Genomic DNA, 22569 nt, shown 5'->3' on the forward strand with positions numbered 1-22569 from the left:
ACACCTGTGAGAGTTGTTTCAGGAGCCATGCAGGTACCCCATGATTACAGTATGCCCACAAGTGAACACTTTCATTTATATATCTGGCGTCCAAACTAATCTTTTGTTGCTAAAAACACAAGGACTGAGCAGACAGGGCTTCAATGCTCACGCTTATTGACCAACCCTAAAAAAAGCTTGAATTATTTATTTTGTAACACTTTTATTCATACAAAACAACAGAATATATAAAGAAAATGTCACTCATGCCTGGGAGTTCTACTATTGCTCGAAATTGCGTCAGCTGAGGAAATGGCATGTTTAAAACAAAAATAAAAATAAAATAAACAAAGAAAACAAGTGTTTAACACATCCATACACTCCCTTTGTCCTGTTCTGGCTTCATAAACTATACTGTAAAACAAACTAAAATACAGAACGACTAAAAGTGTCCTCCCCTATACCTGGGCTAAAAGCTAAGAACATAAATAACAAAAGCACATTTATTTGGCTTTTACATTACACAGCTTCGAGAGTCTATCCAGTGTCCACTTTTCCTTATTTGATTCTGAAGATGAGAACAAAAAACAACGACGAGAACAACATTGATAACAGTAAAGAGAAATGACAGCTCGCTGTGGAGAGAGGAGTGAAAACAGAGGGGCTGAAAAACTCCTGTGTGTGTGTATGTGTGTTTGGTTATGTTGTTTCTCCATCAGAGCTCAGTGGAAGCTTGCTTGCCCCCGTAGAAAGGTGTGTAACATGTAACATGTCTGTGTCAGGTCCCTCCTGCGGGGGGTGCTGTGTGCTGCTGGGTGGGAGCGAGGAGCAGAGGTGAGTACTGGTGGTCCGTGGCAGGCAGGCAGACAGAGGGGGGTCTTTACTCTGTAAAGTCTCTCTCCTCACTGCAGGAACAGCTAGTTTTGGGAAAGCCGGAAAGTTCATCTCAGACCACGGTCGGGTCGCCACGGAAAACGCTCTCTCTCTCTCTCTCTCTCTTTTGTACAACACACTCCTGACGTCTCTGTGCTCACAAACACGCGCACAATCAGCCAGACGCAGACGCCCCCGCCGGTTTTTAGGTGGTCCGTTCCTCCCCGTCCGTCTCCTGCTTGGTCCTGCGCAGGTTGCTTTTCATCTTCACAAACTCGGGGGTGTTCTCCTGCTCCTCCTCATTTTTCTGCTGCTCCAGCTCGAGCTGCAGAAATACAGACATTGAACAATTTAAATCATATTGGCCATGGCCCGTTGATGGCATTCAAGTACAAAAATTGGGGTCATTCATTTTTATTCTTTGTTTTCCCTTGTGCTCAAGTACAAAAACAATATTCTAAAGTGATTTTTAACATTCATTCTTTCAATCGTTTACCTGCTCTAGTTTCTGTTGTCTTTTCATGAGCTCTATCTCCAGGTCGCTCCTCTTCTTATGGGCCTCCTGCTCCTCCTTCTGAGCCTTGAGAACTTGCTCCCGCTTTCTTTGCTCCATAACCTTCTGGAGCTCGGGTTTATTCTGAGGAGCGAGACCCCTGTGCACAAACAATAAGGGAAAACAGCAAGTTACAAGAATGAAGCGTAATGAACAATCTTCGGGTAACACATGCTGATAAAACCACCCTGAGGGAGACATGGCATTCAAATTCATGAGTAACAGATGATGACCATGACCTCATTCGAGCATGACATGCAGATCTGTATTAGACGCTCTGGATTAAACACGTCAGTCGTGTTTCGGGAAAGTTTCGATTTTATGCCAAACACAGATTGTTCCAAAGCTGTGTATATGATGGTTGCCAGCGCTGGAACTGACTTTGGAAAACAACAATCCAAAGATATCAACCCCAAACCCCCCGAAAGAATTTAAAGTTATTTCCTCATTTGAAAGCTGTCTAGGGATGATAACGCAATGGGAGCCAGAGGAACAGTTACACAACCGCCTGGGTTTGTGTAGCAGAAAATCAACAAGAGGACAGGGAAATCTTAATAAAGTGAGCATGACTTGCGAGGAGGAGGAGGAGCGAATGTTATGCAATGCTCCAAACTCCTCCAAACTAGAAGACAGAAGAGTATGAGTGTTGGGAATAGAAGTACTTCAGACAGGGGGACCAGAGATGTATTGGAGTCAGCTAGAAAAGGCAAAAAGCAATAAACAGCAAAGTCTGCAGAGGATTATGGGGTGCACACACACACACACACACACACAAAAGACTATCTTTGGTCAGAAATTCAATTTCCATGCCCTTTACTAATTCAATTTAAAAAGCATGTCATCCTGATTACTTAATTCTTCTTGCGGTGTTTTTCCGCCACGGAAGCCTGACTCTGCACAAGCTGCGTCGGCAGCTTCAAAGAAAAACACGGCGAGCCTACCTGACTGCAGTTTAGCAACAACAATGCCCTAATTAAATGCATTACTAAACCCTGAAGATTACATAACCGAGCCCATGATGTTCCGAGCAGGAGTGGGAGTTAATTTACTAGTCTCCGCTGCAGCTAAATACCCCGGTTTCTCCCGACAGTGAGGGTCTTACGAAAGCACTTAGCCAGCCGAAGTCGTGCGGAGGGTAAGACTCGTGGCCGTATTTTCCGAGCACCATGCGCAGGGAGGGAGGAGGGTCAAGGTCACTGAGAGCAATAAGACGGGCAATAAAGATGCTTACTCTACTCCCCTTTCACTGTGGGCAACACTTGCGTCACTGACCCTCCTACCCACGACCCCCTCCTATGAGTGCACGCCCTCCAGCAGACGAGGAGGAATGTGTGTTCATATTCTCACACATCAATACCTCCATCTGCTCAACAGCTTCACCAGTCCTGGTGGCTGAATTTGTGAAATTCTTGCGTGTGTGTGTACCTGTTTGTGTGTGTGGGAATGGGGCACGACAGCCAAAGTAGCAGAGGCAGCGAAAGGCCCTCGGCGGGAGAGTGTTTTGTAATCTTGATTACATAACACCTTTTTTCCCCCTCTTCATACAGCCAGCCATCCGATCCATCCATCCATCCATCCGATCCATCCATCCATCCATCCGATCCATCCATCCATCCATGCATGCATCCACCCACCCACCCCACCACCACTCCCCCACTCTCAGCACTGTGACTAATCTACCATGCAGGCAAGCTTTCCATACTTACAGTGTAAGATAGAAAGCCCAATCAAAACAGCTTCATCCTTTTAAAAGCCCACTAGATTCAACTGGACATCCTCAGTCTAGACGACTAGGAATAATATTCTGCAGCATTTGGAACGGAAAAAGAAAATACCCCCCCCTTCTAATACTGTTAATACATTTCCCCTAACGCCATCCTGGCCTCCTTCCCATCATTCCTTAATGCCTTGCCTGCATCACCACAGCGGCCCCTCACTCTTTGACCTGTTTGAGACGGAGCATCGCTGCTGTGATGTAACAGCTGTCATCAGCATGTGTGTTTACGTAGCTATTTATAGCTCGGGCACAGAGCTGCAGTGTGTCGGGATAGAAAACACTAACATTCAGTGTCAAAAGGGTGATCGCAGTCCTCAGTATGCATATGCATGTACACACAGAGACGCACACTGTCAAGTCTAGACTTAAGGCTGCGTGAAATTCTCCGTTGGATGATCAAGTTCAAACATAAGGCAGCCAGTCCCAGCTCATCCTGTACAGTATGACCTTTACATAACCAATTTTTGACACACTAATGCACTCGGGGTTTTATATAATAGCTTGTATGAACGTTTTTATACCGCTGCTCTGCGTGGGGTTGGAGGGAGCAGTGCACGAGCATCAGTCTGCATGGATACTCTCAAACGCGGGATACTTTCAAAACAATAACAACAAAGTGGCAGGACTTTATTAACTTATCCTCCATTTATAGAGGTCAAACTAAATTAGCCTGGATCTGGACACTGTGCAGTTCCCTCCCTGCGTCTAACCTTACGTTTTGACAAATGATGCCATTAAAAACGACAAGGAGTTGATGTTGGACAGCATTCACTCCATAAATGAATAACAAGTTATCTATCCAATCATTTGCTGCACATGGAAACAATTCACATGCTGCTTTGTTATTGTCTAAGCCACATACTTGGAATTCAGCCATCCTTGTTTTAAAACGTGCCATAAACATTGATAAATCTGGTCGTTAATTGTAAAACAAGAAGGAGGCCGCGAGGTGCGGAACAGATGAAAAGAAAAGAGACGACAAGAGATTGAGGATGCATGTGTTCTTGGTTTGCTGACCTCTTCTGGTTCATGAGCAGCTCTCGGTGGAGGTCCTGGTGGTTACGGGAGTTCTTGACCGGGTTGATCAGCTTCTTAGGTTTGATGAGCTCATCACAGTCTCCCTCCAGATAGTCTGGCTCTGCCATGACACTCCGCCCCGGTGACAGCGATAGACCAGGGTCACACGGATCTGGATCAACAGAAACAAAACAGAAAAAGAGCATTTATCTAAACAGTACTATGAAATGGGTTGCGATGCAGCAAATTGAAGAGATTTACTTAGAAATCCGAGTGTGCTGCAAAGCCGCACATTGTTTTGGGACCTGATATGAGCATCTCACTGATACTCTGGCATAAGCGCAGAGTTTTTGAATGGTCTCTATAGTGACGGAGAGTCTCAGCATTGGAATTACATAATTGCTCCACATCGAGGGAACGGGGGAACATTTCATCCCCCTGTCAGATGTTATGAAAACCACATGCAAATAATGAAACGGTGAATCAGGGCAGCGCACAAACACAGTCAAATAACTTTCCGGCACATAGTTATGTAAAAGTGTCCGAAGCTGCTAGAACAAATCGAACCCAAATGTTTCGTCCATTGTTGCCCAAGACCTCAAGGATAAAGCCAGTTTAGCAACTTCTACTCATGACCTCCAGATTAGGGCGCTTATCGTTTGGCCATTTCACTCAGTTAATGGGGGGAAAAAGCCATTTTATGAAGCCAATATAAAACTGATAAATAACTGGGATTTACAGCAAGTTTCAATATTTTTTAATACCCCATGTCAACCGCAGACTACATGAAATAACACCGCAGTAAATAACTTTCATGGCAGCCATGTGATACTTTTTGTATCACATACCACTATGCTCAATGAAAATCCTTCCTTCACCCGACGTAATGGTTCACACGTTCTACTTTAAAGAATAAATGAAAAGTGGGTGACTTGCTTCCAGGAGAGTGCAGAGGCAATCTTGGGCCAGAATGCAGAATACCTTGGGCAGCTCAAAGAATCGAATGAAATTGCCTTCGATGAGGTCTTCCAACAAGCCGACTTCAACACGTTTGTCTTCCGCAACAGAGTGAAGCTAGAAACGTATAACGATGGATCCAGAATCAAAGCCACAGTGATGGAGGTGAAGCCAGTTGACCATAAGGACTACTGCAAGAGGTTGATCATAAACATAAGGAAACATGCTTCCCAGTAGGAAGCTGTGTTCGGTTCCATCTCTGCTTGCTTTTAGAAGTTGTCCTTTCTGTCTGTACGGCCAACAAACAGCTCTAAACATATGACAGATATTTGCTTATGAAGCTTTTGTGTTTAATTTTTTTTTATGAATTTACCTCCTTAAGTAATGGAGTAAATGTTCACCTTTCCTTTGTGAGATAATGATTTGTGGGCTGATTCTGGAAACTCTATGAAGTTTAAATAAATGAAAAATGAAGGATTTTTAAATGATGAAAAATATGTATACATGTGTGGACATCCAACTAAAAGAGAACAGAATAATAACCAAATAAAAAGTTGTATATTGTAAAACATTTATCATGTACATGAACTAGGAAGAAAACATCAAAGTACGTCACTTCTAACCTGCCGTTACAAAACATACAGAATTCCTTCTAGGCAGAAACTCACCCTGCAGATGAGGAAACACGGGGTATCGGAACATTGTCGTCATCTCTGCTATTTCGATTCGGAAAAATGCGCGGTCCTGTATGTCAGCAGGCAGCAGAGCCTCATGTGGGAGAGGTGCTTTATTCTGCACAGCCGTCTGCTACTGAGCCGGTTGGAGTTCAAAGTCTGTTTTATAGCCACGCTCCCTCTCTCACAAACACACTCTCACTCTCTCTCCCTCACACGCTCCCTCCCACTCGCTTTCAATGCACATCTCTAGACGAAGAGGAATTTACAACCAAATTCTCATTTGCTTGAGAAAAATAATTTTTCTAATGAATAAATATTATCAGTATTTACTTCATGGAACTTAAACGTTGTTTAAAAAAAAAAAAATCTTGTCTGTAAAACAGTAGTTCTATATACTGGCAGGACGGAGTCTGTTTTACCGTAGCAGTGAACTGGAATAATTAAGTACACTCCAAAAGTAGCTCACTCTTCACTTCAGTATTAAATCGGTTAAATTCAAAGGTTTGCGCAATGTTTCTCCCACAGTCTGAGGAATGACTCAGATTAACAAAACAACCATGTTCAGAAATGCCTGTGATTCTGAGGCGTTGCCTGGTGACGAGTCTCTCCCATCTGTGACTGATAAGTACAGACTGAAAACACAGAGTGCTGTTTTGGAACTGGAGCAGGCCAATCCGTCTTTATTTGTTCCAGAGAACCGCCACACTGCATGTGCGAGACAGAAAGGACGGGGGGCCGGGGGCTGGGGGGCGGGGGGGTCCTCTTCAGCGTCAAAACATACGAGAGGTTTGGTGTACTGACTCAAAGAAACCACTGGAGGTCGACATTCCAGCATTCCAGAAACTAGATCCATGTCAGTTACATAACAAAGAAGCCGAAGATAAACACGGTTTGCGGCTGCATGATGCAGAACAAAGAGTGGGAGCGATGCACACACACAAAAACACTCACGATGGATATAATGGGAATACGTTAAGTGAAAACGCTGCTTTTGTCCAGTTGATTGTGATGTACAGCCGAAGTAGTGATTAATCTCTTCTGATCCCAGATTAGTAACCTTGTAGAAATGATCTTAAACCTTTGTATACAATAAATGCATGTATAAAAACATCAACTTACATTTAGTGCATCAGGCTGGGAGAGGAAAACACTGCGTATGATTCTGTTCCTAGAAATATTCTTAAATCTTTAAAAAGTTTTTACCAGTTCATTTCCCATTTATCGTCTTAAACCCGCAACACTACTGGCTACAGTGACACAGTGTCAGTGTTTGTGCGTGTGTGATGGCAGCGTTGAGCAGCAACGCTTGTGGCTGTGATCCGGGGCTTGCACATACGTGCTGTGTGCATCAAAGGCAAGTTGTGTTAATGCCGGAGGTTTGGGGGGGGGGGGGGGGGGGGGGGGGGGGGGGGGGGGTAGAGCAGCTCACAGACAGTGTGGTCAAAGTGTCCGTTGGTTTAACACATCTGGCTCATACTTCCTCTGTGGCCCCAGGGTAGAGGGGAAGTGACATAGGGAGTTCAAAGGAGACCTGCAACCTCAAATTGGAACCCTCCTTAAAGTCGGCCTCATCACTGCTGGTTTTACATGTTTGTATCCTTCTGGTGTCACTTAAAAGTTATATAGATAGCGTGTGGCACTATCTGTTAAAGCCTGCAACACCTAAAGACAGATGGAAATTGTGTCTCAAAATCTATAGTTCTACAGATGTCGCACTATTTGTGGGATTCAGGACTACACAACACCATAACAATCAGCCACTACAACACAACAACACATACTGCCTTTGTTCATATCTGCACATCCATTTTTAACACATCTCCATGCCAAAACGTGAACTTTGTAAACATCGGCAGGACGTTTTTCGGGATGTTTGCTGCGGTTTCCAGGAATCCTATTAAAACCGTTTGTTTATTGGTTTTAAAGACACACCCCCCCTCACAGTCGAGACAACAGGCGCGCGCGCACTGTTGTCTCGACTGTGCGTGCGCGCGCGCGCGCGCGCACGCACGCACGCACGCACGCACGCACGCACGCACGCACGCACGCACGCACGCGCGCGCGCACACACACACACACACACACACACACACACACACACACACACACACACACACACACACACACACACACACACACACACACACACACACACACACAGAGAGAGAGAGAGAGAAAGATAATGAGATTCCAAGAGACCTGATAGGCCTCAGTATTTTGAGAATTCAAAATGTCAGGGCATTAAAGTTGGTGAAAACCATGGAAAACAAAGGAGAAAAACTGGGTCAGGAGAGAGTCAAGGAAAAAAAGAAAAGGGAGTTGGTCAGAGACAGCTTTCCTCTGTTTACTCCACTCTCTCCCCATCATCCTCATGACTCGTGTGTGACTGGGATCTCACAAACCGTGAAAAGGCACATTTTAAAACCCGCAAGCTTCAGGAAATATCCAATTAATCAGAAGAGGAAAAATACCAAAAGATATATTTTTCTAAAAGAAGTTCAGACCACTGAAGGCCGGAAACTACATTTTCAGTAAAGTATGACTCATATTGGACTCAAAAAGAAAAATGTCCATATGGCAATTCATTTTCAAAAGAAGTCATTTGATGAATGTGTCTGATAAATGTGTGTGTGTGTGTGTGTGCGCAATTGTGAGTGTTTGTGTTAAAGTTCACCCTGTGGTGGCAGGTTGCATTAGAGCTGATAGAATGACTTTTCTTGGAAGGGTAGATTGTCCGCACTGTGCCAAGTGATTGCATTAGCCCAGGCAGCGCTGCTATATGAGCTCACACACACACACACACACACACACACACACACACACACACACACACACACACACACACACACACACACACACACACACACACACACACACACACACACACACACACACACACACACACACACACACACACACACACACTTGTTCATAATACAGACTCATTTCTCAATTTCCTCCTGTCATTTTCTCGAAGTCGCCATGGAGACGTACCCTCACCCTCACTTAATTCCAGTGACACGGCACAATTTACAGTGTACTGACACCTTTAGGTTTCCTATGGGCAGCACTGGAAGCACTCCTCTGAAATAAACTCCTCAAACGCAGCAGAAAACCAGATCTATCCATGTTGCTGCTGCGGTAGAGAATAGGAGGAATGATAGGTTGTAGTTGGAGGTATTGAATTGTGAATTATCACCTCAGCTTGATGGAGCTTTCAGATCACTGCAGCTGTTTTCAGGCATAATCTCAGGAAATTGCCCGGAGAGTTGCGTCGTTCACACGTGAGGAACGCAGCAGGAGATTGTTCAAGTCAGACAGAGTGTTCACCCCAACTGGAAATTTTCCTGAACATCCAGGCGAGGGGTGACGCCTCGGTCGAGAGCCCGCCCGCTCGCTCGCTCGCTGAGAATCTTCCATTTTTACTAGGAGGCTGGCAGAAAAAGTTCCAGAAAAATGTCCGGTGCATGTCTGAAAGCCGCTTGTGTTCGTTTTCCAGTCTGCAAATTCACTATTTTGGCTCAGTATCACGGGTCTCAAAGAGGTGTTTCTGTAGCGGCTTGTTTTTAGCAGACATCTCCGACAAGGCCCGTGTCCACTAACTGTTCAGCACCGAACGGTCGACAGAAATATTTAACAAGATGTTAAAGTATAGTGGAACATTTAGCAGCTAAAGAGTTCAGATATGTCTTCTCTGGAGTTATGGAGACAAAGAAGAGAGAGCCAAAAGAGAGTGAACACTGGACCAAACAACTTTGTGCCCAGAATCAAAACTTCAAATTTCTGCGAATGTTGCTCTGTGTCTGCTTGGTGTGTATGATAACATGATATCAACTTCAAGTTGTTATTGTTGGGCTCACAGCTTGTTTACGCTGCTGGTTCAAAATATCCCAAAGAACAATCGATGCATGAAAAGCACTCTCAACAGGGAAGAGCGCAGATGGGCAGAAGGAGTAATGACGAGGGATGGGGAGGAATACAGTAAATTGGCCATAATCACTACTTATCTTTTGTTGCAGTGGTAGGAAGCTTAAAAAACAAAATCACAAATTCTCCAGGAAAGACAAAAATGACAAGTAACGGTGGATTGTTACTGGACAAGAATTAAGACAGACAGAGCTGCATGACCTAGAGATAAAACCTAGAGAAATAAATGCTGAATGATGACATGGTTCAGCCCTTCCGTGTATCACGAGCCGCGAGAAGGGCAGCTGGTGTGCAGCTTCACCATCTGACCCCCCATCCTCCTCCAGGATACAGGCACAAACAGAGCAGACCATCCCGAGCGCTGCAGAGGGAGGGTGGGGCCGGTTGGGCAGTCAACTGTCGTGTGTTGGTTGTGAACACATGACTGGCCACACCCACACCAACATCATCCCCCAGCCCAGGATTTATTTTCCACAGTATCCAGCACAAACATGCACAGGGGTCAGTTAGGTTGACGAAAAAAAAAGAAGATCTAATCAGCATTTTAGCATCCAATTTGATATATGCAACTCATTGACAAATATAAAGTAACAATACAGGCTTCTTCTTCTTCTGCAAGAGCAGAGCCACAGTCTGATTGGCCAATAACAAGCTCAAAGAGCAGCTCCATAAGAACCAACACTCCTTACTATGTAATCAAAACCAAAGCGAACCCCTATGTTTGCCTATATCAAAATTTGATATTGGTTGCAGTTTTGGAGAGCGGGCAACAATTAATGAAACTAAAAACTTTCATGAAAAATACTCGATATACTAGATTTTCTTGAAACTTAATTAACCATCTGCTGTCTTGCTCTGACATCTTCTTGTCCCATATAGTTCCTTTCGTTCACCCCCCCCCCCCCCCTTTTTATTTTTGTGGCCAGATCCTGTCTATTCCGCTCACAGATGGGAGGTCCACCCCTCAGGGGAAATTGCGTCATCAATACCCCTAAAGCAACCCCCACACCCCGTTCTCTCTCTCCCTTCCTCTTTCTCTCACACACGCACACACGCACGCACACATGCACGCACGCGCACGCAGATCTGGGTGTGCGCCTCCTGTCCGCTCTGTTAATGAAGCGGCCATTCAGCCACAAACAGGGGAGGCCTTAATTAAAACACACGTAGATCTGCTTTTAACTGACAGCTAAGGGGGATGGGAGAGGGAGAGCAGGGTGTGTGTGTGTGTGTGAGAGAGAGAGAGTGAGAGTGACAGAAAGAGTGATAGAGATGCAGAGAGTTGGTAGCCAAGTAGCTACAATGAGCTCATTGCTCACCGAGGCCGTCTAGCAAGCCTCCCCGGTGACGACACGTGAATCATGGTGGGAAGCAGAGTGACGTACATGTACACATAATTTCAAGAGCAATAGAAAGTGAAAAAAACGGCCCTGCGTGCCAACAGCACTTCTATGCACACGTGTAAGCAAAATAATGTGCGAGTACACACAACACTCACGTGTCCCTCGGGAAGAGTGTGCCAAAGAGAGAATCAGCCGAAGGGAGATGTCAAAAATTTGAACGCCAACAATGAAAGTGCAAAGTTCCACCCCTTCAATAGTTTGACATTAGACTGTGCAAACAGCCCAAACTCATCACTATCCTACCAGAAGATGATAGAGTGAAAGGTGAATGAAGATATGATGTTTTTCGAATCCAAGTGTATTTAGACTAAATATTCATCTAACATTAATTCGCATTTGGCTATACAAAACTAAATCATGGGACGCTCTGAGGAACATAAAAAAAGAGACATTAAGTGAGGGGGGAATGGTTCCTCAAAAGTTTGCTGGGGAGTTTGGGGGTTGAGGTCTGCTTTGTATTTCCTGCCTTGGAGTGGGGGCCTGGAGCCTTGGAGAAGAGGAGCTGGGGAATTCTGGGGCCTCGCTGTGTACTGACCTCTTCACGCAGCCGCCCCGCTCCCACAATACGATGATGTCACTTGGGGGGGGGGGGGACGCAAGGGTATGGGAATTTACACTCAGGGTTTTAGGGTTTGTAAAGCACAGATGCGCACACATATGCACCAACGCCCACAAGAGGAAGCGGATAATGTAACACATAGTGCATCATGTGAGAAGGGCACGAGCTGTTCTGCCTTAGCTACAGAGTGTGTGTGTGTGTGTGTGTGTGTGTGTGTGTCTCTTGCTGTGGATGACTTAACACCTGGTGTCATTAAGGGATCGCAGGGCGGTTCTACAGACTTGTCATGATGCAAAGTAAAAAACCCAGCCAGCGGTAATAGTTCATACAAAAACATCTAAATTACTGCCACTCACTCCCGTCTCTCTGGTGACCTAGTGCTTACTGAAATCATCTCACTCATCTTCTCATGGTGTCTGCATGCAGAACTTCACTATGAGGAAGGAAGAAATTGAAGTTTGAACTATAACATCACACAAAGGCCTTTGTTGTGCACTGGACACTGGAATTCAGGCTGAAATAAAGGAACCTTCAAAACTGTACTTCTCGTGTCTATGTTTAGCAAGAGGAAGTTATTGTTCTGCATCCAAAAAAAAGAAAGAAATGAACAACAATCAACACTTTGGCAACGATTATGTTGCATGTTGCAGCTCCTGAACTCTGTGACTGCGCTACTTCCCATCCCTCTTTCTGTCTCGCAGCTCTTGGATAACCACTAAGGCTGCCTTTGGTCTGGTCTGATTTCCACTCCAGCTCGACTGCGTCCACATGCAGCTTTTAAGAGTCATGGTATCCAGCTCTGATGGCTGATGTGCCTTGACGTGATCGGATGAACAGGCTGTCATTAAAATAAAGAACTAATGTCTTTTTTTCTTTTGCTAAGACGGTGTTTTCGGGTAAGCACAAATCAATCATGTTTCAGCGGTGATCTCTCCTCCTGATCTGAACCGCGTCTGGTTTGACAGTTTGCCTTCAGCACTGATTTGCAGTTTGTGTTGCGACTCGTTGTGAGCCCCAGGGGTGAGGCAGATTACAGCATGAATGGGATGGATTGAAAGGGCACAGACACCACTTTGAGTCACGCTGTGGGAATGTGATGAACCTGCAAAGTGATTATTGCATTGGGCACACAACAGCATATACTTGGGGGGCACACACGCGCGCACACAGACACACGGCCAAAGACCTATATTCACACACTGACATCTTTGAGTGACAGACACATTTGGATGTACGCTACTTGCACTTTTCTTTAAAAGGTTAAAATCAAAGTGCTTACTCAAACCAAATTCTGAACACATGTCCCGAATAATTGGTGGTGGTGGTGGTTGGGGGGGGGGGGGGGGGCAGTTTGGGGTCACACCTGTCAGTCAAATACAAAAGGCTGGTCTATACTCTCTCACAGCTGACGCTGACACATGGTCCTGTATGTATATGTATAGACCTGATGCGAACAGTTGCCCCGAGACAGATGAACCACGCATGCACAGAAACTGGCCTGTTTTGCTCCACAGACATACCCTAAGAAGGCAAATTACAGACAGAGCACATGCATGTGTCACGTGGCTCCTCCCCAGTGACATGTAAACATGTGCCTGTACAGCACACGGTCCACACACACCGCCCTTTTAAAATGCAGTTCCAATATCTGTCTCTTTGGTGGACGCAAAATAAAGAAGCCACAGCCGGTTCGTCTGGCTCGGCGGTGTCAAGTGCTGTTCACTCATTAAGGAAGAGTCTTTGTTAGACGGCTCCGCTGTCTGTTCCAGTTCCAGATACAAAGCTTTGTGCTTTACTGCCGTTTCCTCACTCATGGAGAAGAGTCACGCCCCCTCCTCACCGTCTACTGGCTGAGCCCAGCTGGGAGCTCAAATCTCATTGGCCAAGGGGGGGACACACTGAGGAGGATTTGGGAGGTTCTCCTTTGTTTACATGCTCGTAGAGAAAACCCCAATAACAAGTGTTACCTTGGCGAAACAGACAATCTACAGTCAGCCAGACAGACGCCCAGGGGTGTGAGCCGAGCGCGCACACACACGGATAATGAGGTAACCAGGTGTCCTAAAAACAGGCCCGGACGAGGAGTCTTTGTTCTCTATGCTTTATGCTCGACATGACACAAAATACATGCTGCATGCATATTTTTAGTCGGTACAGTCGGCAATCATGTGGCTTCATTGTCTGATGAAACTTTCCAAAGCCAGAATGTGTATACAGTGCACTCGACTTCAGGCTGTAACAGGAACAAGAGGCTCCGTTCCTCCGTGGGCGTACGTTCCTGCTTGTGATTTCTAATAAGACAAGGATCATATGTCTCGATACTGACTTAGAAAAGAACTTAATCCAATTCACGAATGCAGCTCAGACTCCCAATCTCTCCGTACTTCCACCTAACAAGCTGCAAGGAGGAAGCTCATTTAGAATCTGTGCGTGTCCTCCATTCTCCGAGACGACGCAAAGTGGTCAGCACAGTAATGGTGCTTTATTGTGATTGAAGCTCCAGCATAACAGCAGGAAAATCAATGGGATTCTTTGAGAAGCAGAGTCTCTTTAGGTGTGTCTATATATATATATATATATATATATTTATATCTTTTATGAGTAAGTCAACATCAAGTCTTCAATCTGCTCAAACAAAAGACAGTCAAGCCTCTGCATGCCTGACTTTAGTATGAATTGACCACACTAACCCCCACCATCCACCTCACCACAGGGTATTGGGAATTTAATACCAAAATCGTGACATCATAATCTAAAACCATGGAAACAGAACCACAGCACTGTGTAAACAAGCCCTTTGTGCTGTTGTTGGACCCTGTGATTGCATCACCCGTGTTTGCATCGCATCATAAGGTTTCATCCAGCCGGCGTGGAGAGGGGCCGTAACGCAAAAAGAAAAATGGGCAAAAACAGGTCACGGAGACAAAGCAGCTATCCAACAAACACATTTTGTTTGGAAAACATGTAAACAATGGCAAAGATGTAATTTCATAAAAGTCAAATGATTCTGTATTACGTGAGTGGGGCTCTAACAACATATGTGACACTGAATTCCTCTACTGGAGATGTGTATTTTCAAATGTAAAATAAAATGTACTCATGAAGTTTCAGGAGTAACCACGCAACTGAGTAAAATGCAACTTTGTTGCACAACCCTCCAACGAATTTAGGTTTTGTACCCCTGGAAATTGTTTAGAAGAGAGGTTGCACAATCCCGAATTTATACATCTACTCTTGTGACCGAGAGCGGCTACTCAAAACCCCTTTTCTCGCAGAGGGTTAGCATTAAACGCAGTTTTCATATGGCTTGTATGGCTGTTTGTGTTACGACAACATTGGCATTATATGCAGGGTGGAACTGGATAAGTGGGAGTCTAAAACCGTGAGGACTCACCTCTCTTATTTTACACGGCTCATTACAGGAGGAAGACTTGAAATCTTTGCTGTAGAGCAGCTTTCACTGCGAATGCCTGTGAAGAACTCGTATCAGAGCCTGATTATGAAACACACACACACAGTGACACTGTCTCGTGCTGTGTGGCTCCCGAGGATCAGTGCTTTCTGCTGAGTAGTGAAGATTTCGTGACCACAGACCAGCAGGACTGTGGGAGATAATACTTTCAACATACATGTGGGTCGCCCGCCGGTTATACCCCTCTCCTGGACACAAACACACCCCGTCCTGACCAAAATACCTTTCTTTTCTTTGAGGTCGGGCCGAGTCCTCGACATGGACTCAGATTCCATAATGATACAGATGAAAAAATGAGAACCACTAATGGACACGTGCCATTATAGAATGGAAACTCAGACATTTCATTCACATATTTAAATTCCTTTGAGCGCAATAATAATGGAGCAGAGAGCATTCCCGTTGTAAGAACCACCACACGCGCGCACACACACACACACACACACACACACACACACACACACACACACACACACACACACACACACACACACACACACACACACACACACACACACACACACACACACACACACACACACACACACACACACACAGTGAGAGCATCAGCCCTTACGGGAAACAGAAGACAGCAAAAGAGACCGAGGAAGAGGAGAGAGGAGGGAAGGAGGGGGTTCAAAGATCAGAAAACAGATGTAAATCGTTCAGCAAACTCCACTCCAAATGACTAACACATGTGCGAGAAACTTTCCCCTCCCTGCACACACACACACACACACACACACTATTTCTCTCTATAGAAAGCTCTGCACCTAGACAGTAAAACAATCATTCATGCCACCTGCTTTTGTCACTTCTCCTCTCACGAAATCCCACAGTTAACCTGCTACGCACACGTTACAGCTGCTCGGTTGTATCTGCTCCACCTTACACACGCACACACACTTCTAGCTCTTGCGCTGAGCTGTTTCAACCCTGTTTGTTCAACGTCTCGTTAAAGTTTGACAGAAAGCAGAAATGTTTGAGACAGGCTGACCTTGTGCAACATCACAAAAAAACCACACACACACACACACACCTACACACACACACACACAAACACACACACCTACACACCTACACACACACACACACACACACACCTCATGACAGTTGGGGTCTGTGTGTGCCTGATGACAGCGGCAGGCCAGTGTGTGTGTGTGTGTGTGTGTGTCAGCTCTTGACTGGGGCCATGTGCTTTTGACACAGAAGGCTTCTTTTAGTCATTACACACAACAGCCTTACTCACAAACGATGAATTCAGATACAGCTCATCTGTGCCGCTCGTCTCACTAACAGGCCTCATTTCAAGGGTGACGATGACTTGATGAAGATGTCAACACTTGTAGGCTGTGGTGACAAATAAGAAGGTGAAAATAACAGAACACAAAAAGCTCGTGTTGTGCAGATTTGTAAACCCCCCTTTGAGGGGGAATCTGTCATTTTGTAATGGCCTAAAAACCTCTATCTGTTGTGTACAGAGAGTGCCATGTGTGATTTGGAAAGTAAAGTCCCCATGACATCCTCTCCACACCACGAAGAGCCCGACAAAAAACTGGTGTTTTCTTCTACTATTCTCCTCGTCCAGGACAAAGTAAGAGCTGCCCCTGAACACACCAGTGTGTGTGTGTGTGTGTGCGGCAGTCGCAAGTACGCGTAACTGTTGTTTTTACGCAACACGGCAAACCTCAACGTGTTCGCTCCTCACGGTCCCGTCGCGCACAGTCATGCGCTCACAACAAAAGGAAGACAATGAAACAATTTTGCAATCTCATTCTCTCTCTCTGTGTGTGTGTGTGTGTGTGTGTGTGTGTGTGTGTGTGTCTCTCCTCGGTCTTTTCTTTCCCCACAACCCCGGTGCCTCTGTCGACAGGCGCACACAGACAGTTGGACAGGAAAACAACCAAACGTGCTGCTTTTGTTGGTGCGCTCAAGACAAAACGCACGAGCTCTGGACGCACACACACACACACACGCGCGCGCGCGCGCGCTACATACCTCGAATTCGACCCCGACTTCTCCAACTCAAGTTGTTTGATTTTTCAAAAAATGCCAAAGTGGCTCGGGCCGCACCGGCGCGTCTCCGGATCACTTCTTGGGGCCGAGGTGTGTCTGCGCGACTCTCCTCCCCTGCTTTTGGAAACTGTCCAACAGCGACACACACACACACACACACACACACACACAAGCGCGCGCGCGCACTCACACACACTCATACACACTCTCAGTCAGGACCCATAGAAAATGTAAATGCAGGCTGGGTGGGAGGGATGGAGTGACGTCGGCGAAGGGCTCCTCCTCCTCCTCCTCCTCCTCCTCTGTCCTAGATGAGTGGGGGACTCCTCGAGCTTGGGGCGGGGCGCGCACGGAGCAGCCCGGAACCCACGAGCACCCACAAACACACGTGCACTCACGTGAAGGCTACATTTGTGAATTTTGGTCATAAAAGTCTTTTCAAATCTTAGATGGGGCAATAATCTACGTTATCATGCGTTTTTGTATTATTTTCCATAAAGAAACCTACAGATCTACTGTGCCTATATATTATTGGACCAAAATTATTAAAAAATATATTTTTATCTTTATTTATTTTTACTTATAGGGGTACAATAACAATAATGTCCGTGATATATGGTATAGGTAAAATACCAAAAAAGAGTCACAATAGAATTCATTCCAAACCTATAACATGTGTTATGAAGAAGTTAGGGGTGAAGTGTGCAGCATTCCCTCGTGCTTATCATTTGATTGTTTGTCAGTTTGACTACATGAGATCAGTCTGCTGCTGCTTGCTGTTGTTGAAGACTGAATATCCCAGGCATTCTGTGTGATGATAAAGAGTAATCTGCTTACTGATGAAGGTGGATCTGCTTATCCATCATCCTTCTGTTCAATCCCCCCCCCCCCCAAACCCCGATAGTTTCATGGTGTCTGTTCGGTGTATGCAGCCTTAGCTTGTTTCAGGGGACATATACAGCACTGTTGTTCTGACCGGGTGTGATCTCTGTTGGATCAAGATTTGAGGGTTGGGGTCTGCTGACGGCATACCGGGTTTACTGGAAATGACAAAAAAATAAAGAAAAGAAAATGGTCCAAGGGTCTGGAAGAGAGGGGGCGTCAGAGAAGTAACACATTCCTAAGGACCTTCTCATAATTTAGAAGAGGGGTGACTAAGAGTGTTGCAAGAGAGCCAAACAATAGGATGAGTCATGACCTGGGTTCTCCTCTGACAGAGGGGACCCTCCCTCCAGAGACCACCACAGCCAGAGCTCCCGCCATGCAGGAAACAGATGTGTACAGACTGTATGTGTGTTTCACATGTACTGTATTTATTTCAACATTTTAGGGTACACCTAGATGTGCTTATTCTCACGTGAAGATTGATACTACCATCGTATCTGTATGCCACATTTGTAGCCATAGAGCCAGCTGCTGCTTAGCTTAGCATAAAGACTGGAAACAAAGGGAAAGGTAACCAAATCCTCCTACCTGTAATTCTAAAACCAACTATTGTATATCGTTTCTATCTGTACCAAATACTAGGTGTAACCTCCCACAGAAAAAAAACAACCTTCACTTTTTGTGAAGTTGTTGACTCGTTCTTATTTGGCACCCGGTGCCAGGCAATCAGCGGAGACTGCAGGAAGTTACTTGTTCAGCCAAGAAATAGTCCAGCACATAACCAGCCCTCTGTGAAATATTTAACCCTTGTAGATATTTCAGAGGCGTATCAATGTCCAAAACCTTTGTCACGATAGCTAATGAGTGCATTTGCCATAATGCAGAACTGTTTAGTCAATCTTGACTCAAAATAACACAACAGATATTACCCTATTTATTTCTGATAGACAGGTTTGTCTCAATCAAAACTCTAGTCGCACGAGAGGTAAAACCTTTACGGCTATAGGAAGAAAGTACTTCCTCACTTGCTGCGGCAACAGGCCTCTTCCTGTGTGTAAGTAAAGCAACTTCACCAGTGATCAGTAGTTTCCGTTTTAGATGGCTTCAGTGAAGTAACAAACCACAACTGAGATGACGAGGCACACCTCAAATAGTGGTGTTAACAACTGAAATGTCTTTGTAGAAAATACACAAAAGCCCCTTAAAACTCCACATATTGACATATGTCAAAATATAGACACAGTCCATAGTCCCTGAAGTTCACAGTTTCATTTTAAACAAAGGCTGATTGGGTGATGCGTACAGGTTTCGATGCTGAAGGTCATCTCCTTACCTCTTCCTGTGTGTATATGGGTGTTTCCTCTCTGGATGCCACTGCCTGGAACTAGACAGTCTGACTACCTCCTGCTCACTATCTCACACTGCTGGTATTAGTCTAATTTCAGGGGCAGATGTTTCTGTTATCGTCCCAGCGTTTCCCACCATTCTTGCGTTCTTGTGTGTCCACATGTGTGTATGTATGCGAGGCCCTGTGTTTTCTCTTTGTCAGGTCTCTGAGGGCCCCCACTTTAAACAGGATATGGCAGTTATCTGAAAACCATGGTGACACAGAGGCTTTCCTGTAAGCGTGGGCAGGTCTTAAAACTGGTGATAGTGAATCTCTTTTGGAAAAATAAAATAAAGTTGAGGAATAGTCTTTTTTTTTGGCAAGACGTGAATATTATTTAATTCATTTTCGGGAACATTTGTCACTTTAATGACAAATATCGCTAAACAAATAACAAATAGATTTTACATAAACACAAAGAGAAGAATAATCTTCTCACATTTTTTTTCTATTTTTTGGGGGTGTGAAACCTCGCTTAACATCACACCGGGATTAATAAATGGGGATTTGTTGAATAATTGCACATAATTGTAGTGTACATCAACACCACTCAACCACGTGCACGACCTACTTGTGAATGATTGGGGGTTTTCAGCTGCACACTCACCATATGATGAAGCATTGCAAGTTCAAGAGGTGGAATCCGAGATACTTGTTGGTGTGTGTTTGTTAAACATCAAGCCAAAGACTATATTCAGTCTTTCCACTCTGTTTCCTCCCTCATGTCTGACCCAACAAAGCTTACAACCCCAGTGCACTGGTGGAGAAACCACAAGACAAAACAACAATTTTCCACATTTATGACATGTGTTTTGGAAGAAATTGCCAATTAGGTCACAATAAGGTCTTCATGAAAGGACTTCATTAGACTCATGAGGCACGTATAGACAACTCATGACACAGGTTGTCTATATGTGTTTGCACCCATGTGTGTACATTACAAAAAGGGCATTTGCAGGTTGTGTGGTTTTAATAAAGCTGGCTGATTTCTCATTTTGTACTTATTCTAAACAAAATGTGGCAACACTCTCACTGTCAGCCTGTCTGTCTCAGAGATGTGTTCACCAGTTCTTGGGGTAACGTAATGCATTTCAGCTTTCCCTGCCATTCCCTCTTATTCCTTCGAGTGTTCCGCCAAAGTTCAACTAATTCAACCACCGCTGGATGACTCACACCGCAGTGTCCCCTTCTGCGCACACACACGCACACATACACACACACACACACTGGGTGGATGAGGTTTGTGCGATCGGTGTGGACATTTCAACTTCTCAGCACACTTTACATCAACCATCCAAACTTTCTTTGATTTATATATTTATATATATATATATATATATATATATATATATATATATGTGTGTATGTGTGTGTGTGTGTGTTTCATTCACTATATTTGCCTGAATTCCACATTTCTTGACGTCTCTCTTTAACAGCAACCCAGATGTTTCCCTTGTTATGAATATAGCAGAGAGTCATAAAGTGCAGTCTGGACTCGGAGCAATGAAAAAAAAAATCCTGTGACAAAGACATTTTCATAGATCATTGACACTTTTTTTCCAGGCCTGCCTCTCTATTGAAGAGATGGAACTGGAAAGTTTTATACATGGCACTAGTTGCATTATTACTTAATATTCATTGCTGTTTATATTTCCGCTTATCTGCCTGCGGCCAGCTACACGAGGCGAAGTCAGCCACAATTTATTTCTATTCAAATTAGAAAAAAAGACTCACTCAAGCGTAGCAGATGAACAAATTACGGACTGCGCGCAATTTCCGGCATTTGCATGCCTGCGTGCGTCCATGTTTGGATGTGTTTGGATGTCATGCACGCAAGCACATGCAAAAAACAGCTCAAGATACAGTAATTTTAGCGACACTTCTTGGATGTTGTCGCCGAGGCTGTTATTACTGGTCAAGTCGCCCAGATTTATTGAGCTCCGCTGTACAGAGCCTCTGCACTTAGCCCGATGAGTGCAAACAGGAACGAGAGCAGATGGCTCCCTCGCAGTACAGTAAGGGGTGAAATATCCACATTGTGGGACACAAGTGTCAACAACAACACATTTTTTTTTTCATCACACAGACCTCTCACACGTGTGTCTGGGAATATACTGTATATTTGCCTGACTCTTAAGAATTGATACTCTACCCACATACATTATGTTCAGAGAATGAGGAACTTTAACATTTTTCATGGCTACACATTAACAAATTAAGTTGTCTTTGTACTATTTTGAAATACAGGCATGACTAGCTGTTATTATTCTTGGCTATGTGTACTTGTAGCATGCAGTGCAAACAAACTCAAACATTCATTTTTCTTTATCCTTGAATGACATTAATAGTAGTTAATCATGAACTGTGTTGGAACCATAAAAATATTGACGTTAAATGTGGGCGGTGAACAGGCCTGGACAAAGCTCCACAGGAGACACAACATACAAGGGAAACACATATCTGTCCGTCCGCTTGTCCGTCTGTCTGTCTGTCTTTCTGCTTGTTTGTGTGAATGAGTGGGATTTCCATCCCGGCGCGCAGGAAGGCCCTTCCAACATCACGCACACACCATGACCACAGGAAATCAAGGTCAGCATGACAATTGTGTATGCGCCATGTGTGTGCGCTAGGGAGAAAGACAGAGACAGAGGAGGTTCTGTACTTACATTACCCCCTGGTGCATCATAATCTCTCCTTTTATCCCTGGTGGAGGGGGGGCACAGAAGTCTGCCCGCATTGTTTAGATTTCTCTCATTTGGAATAAAGAGACTTACAGTGTTCATTGTGTTAATATAGCAACTCTCAAAGAACCACATGTAGCAGATGTTCCCCTTGTTTCTCTCTCTCTCTGTATGTATGTGTGTGTTCTATGTCTCTCTCTCTCTCTCTCTCTCTCTCTCTCTCTCTCTCTCTCGCTTGTGGCACAGAGACATAGTTTAAGATGTTAATCCTTTGAAAGCATCTAAAACACTGTGCTGGTTTAATAGAGTGTAAATGACAGTGCTGGAGGCTGGTTTACCACTTCTACCTGTTCCTATACAGGAAAGAGAAATAGAGCCTCCTCTCATTGCCTTAGATACAAACCTT

At 44.7% G+C, this 22569-nt stretch overlaps 1 protein-coding gene across 4 annotated transcripts; it reads right to left on the reverse strand.

Annotated features, from left to right (window-relative positions):
* Positions 1–172: 172 nt before the first annotated feature.
* fam107b (family with sequence similarity 107 member B) lies at positions 173–19617 on the reverse strand. 4 transcript variants are annotated; one of them, XM_035642167.2, is made up of 4 exons: positions 19429–19617; positions 4200–4371; positions 1349–1505; positions 173–1177 (listed from the first exon to the last, which is right to left on the reverse strand). In XM_035642167.2, the coding sequence occupies exons 2-4, from the start codon at positions 4325–4327 to the stop codon at positions 1058–1060; spliced, it is 405 nt and encodes a 134-aa protein (XP_035498060.1). In that variant the 5' UTR covers positions 4328–4371; positions 19429–19617; the 3' UTR covers positions 173–1057. The 4 variants fall into 4 exon arrangements, with proteins under 4 accessions (XP_035498060.1, XP_035498057.1, XP_035498059.1 ...); XM_035642164.2 differs by lacking the exon at positions 19429–19617 and adding an exon at positions 17193–17433; XM_035642166.2 differs by lacking the exon at positions 19429–19617 and adding an exon at positions 6953–7127.
* Positions 19618–22569: the final 2952 nt, after the last annotated feature.

The sequence above is a fragment of the Scophthalmus maximus genome, chromosome 7, assembly GCF_022379125.1.
Source record: "Scophthalmus maximus strain ysfricsl-2021 chromosome 7, ASM2237912v1, whole genome shotgun sequence".
Classification (NCBI taxonomy): domain Eukaryota; kingdom Metazoa; phylum Chordata; class Actinopteri; order Pleuronectiformes; family Scophthalmidae; genus Scophthalmus; species Scophthalmus maximus.

What these genes read in the sequence shown, in the direction of transcription:
- fam107b (XM_035642163.2), bottom strand. Translation starts at nt 5,867, where the DNA reads ATGACGACAATGTTCCGATACCCCGTGTTTCCTCATCTGCAGG. An exon ending in CGTGTTTCCTCATCTGCAGG is followed by an intron (nt 4,372 to 5,824) that starts GTGAGTTTCTGC and finishes CTGTTGATCCAG; the next exon opens with ATCCGTGTGACCCTGGTCTA. An exon ending in CTGCTCATGAACCAGAAGAG is followed by an intron (nt 1,506 to 4,199) that starts GTCAGCAAACCA and finishes GTTTGTGCACAG; the next exon opens with GGGTCTCGCTCCTCAGAATA.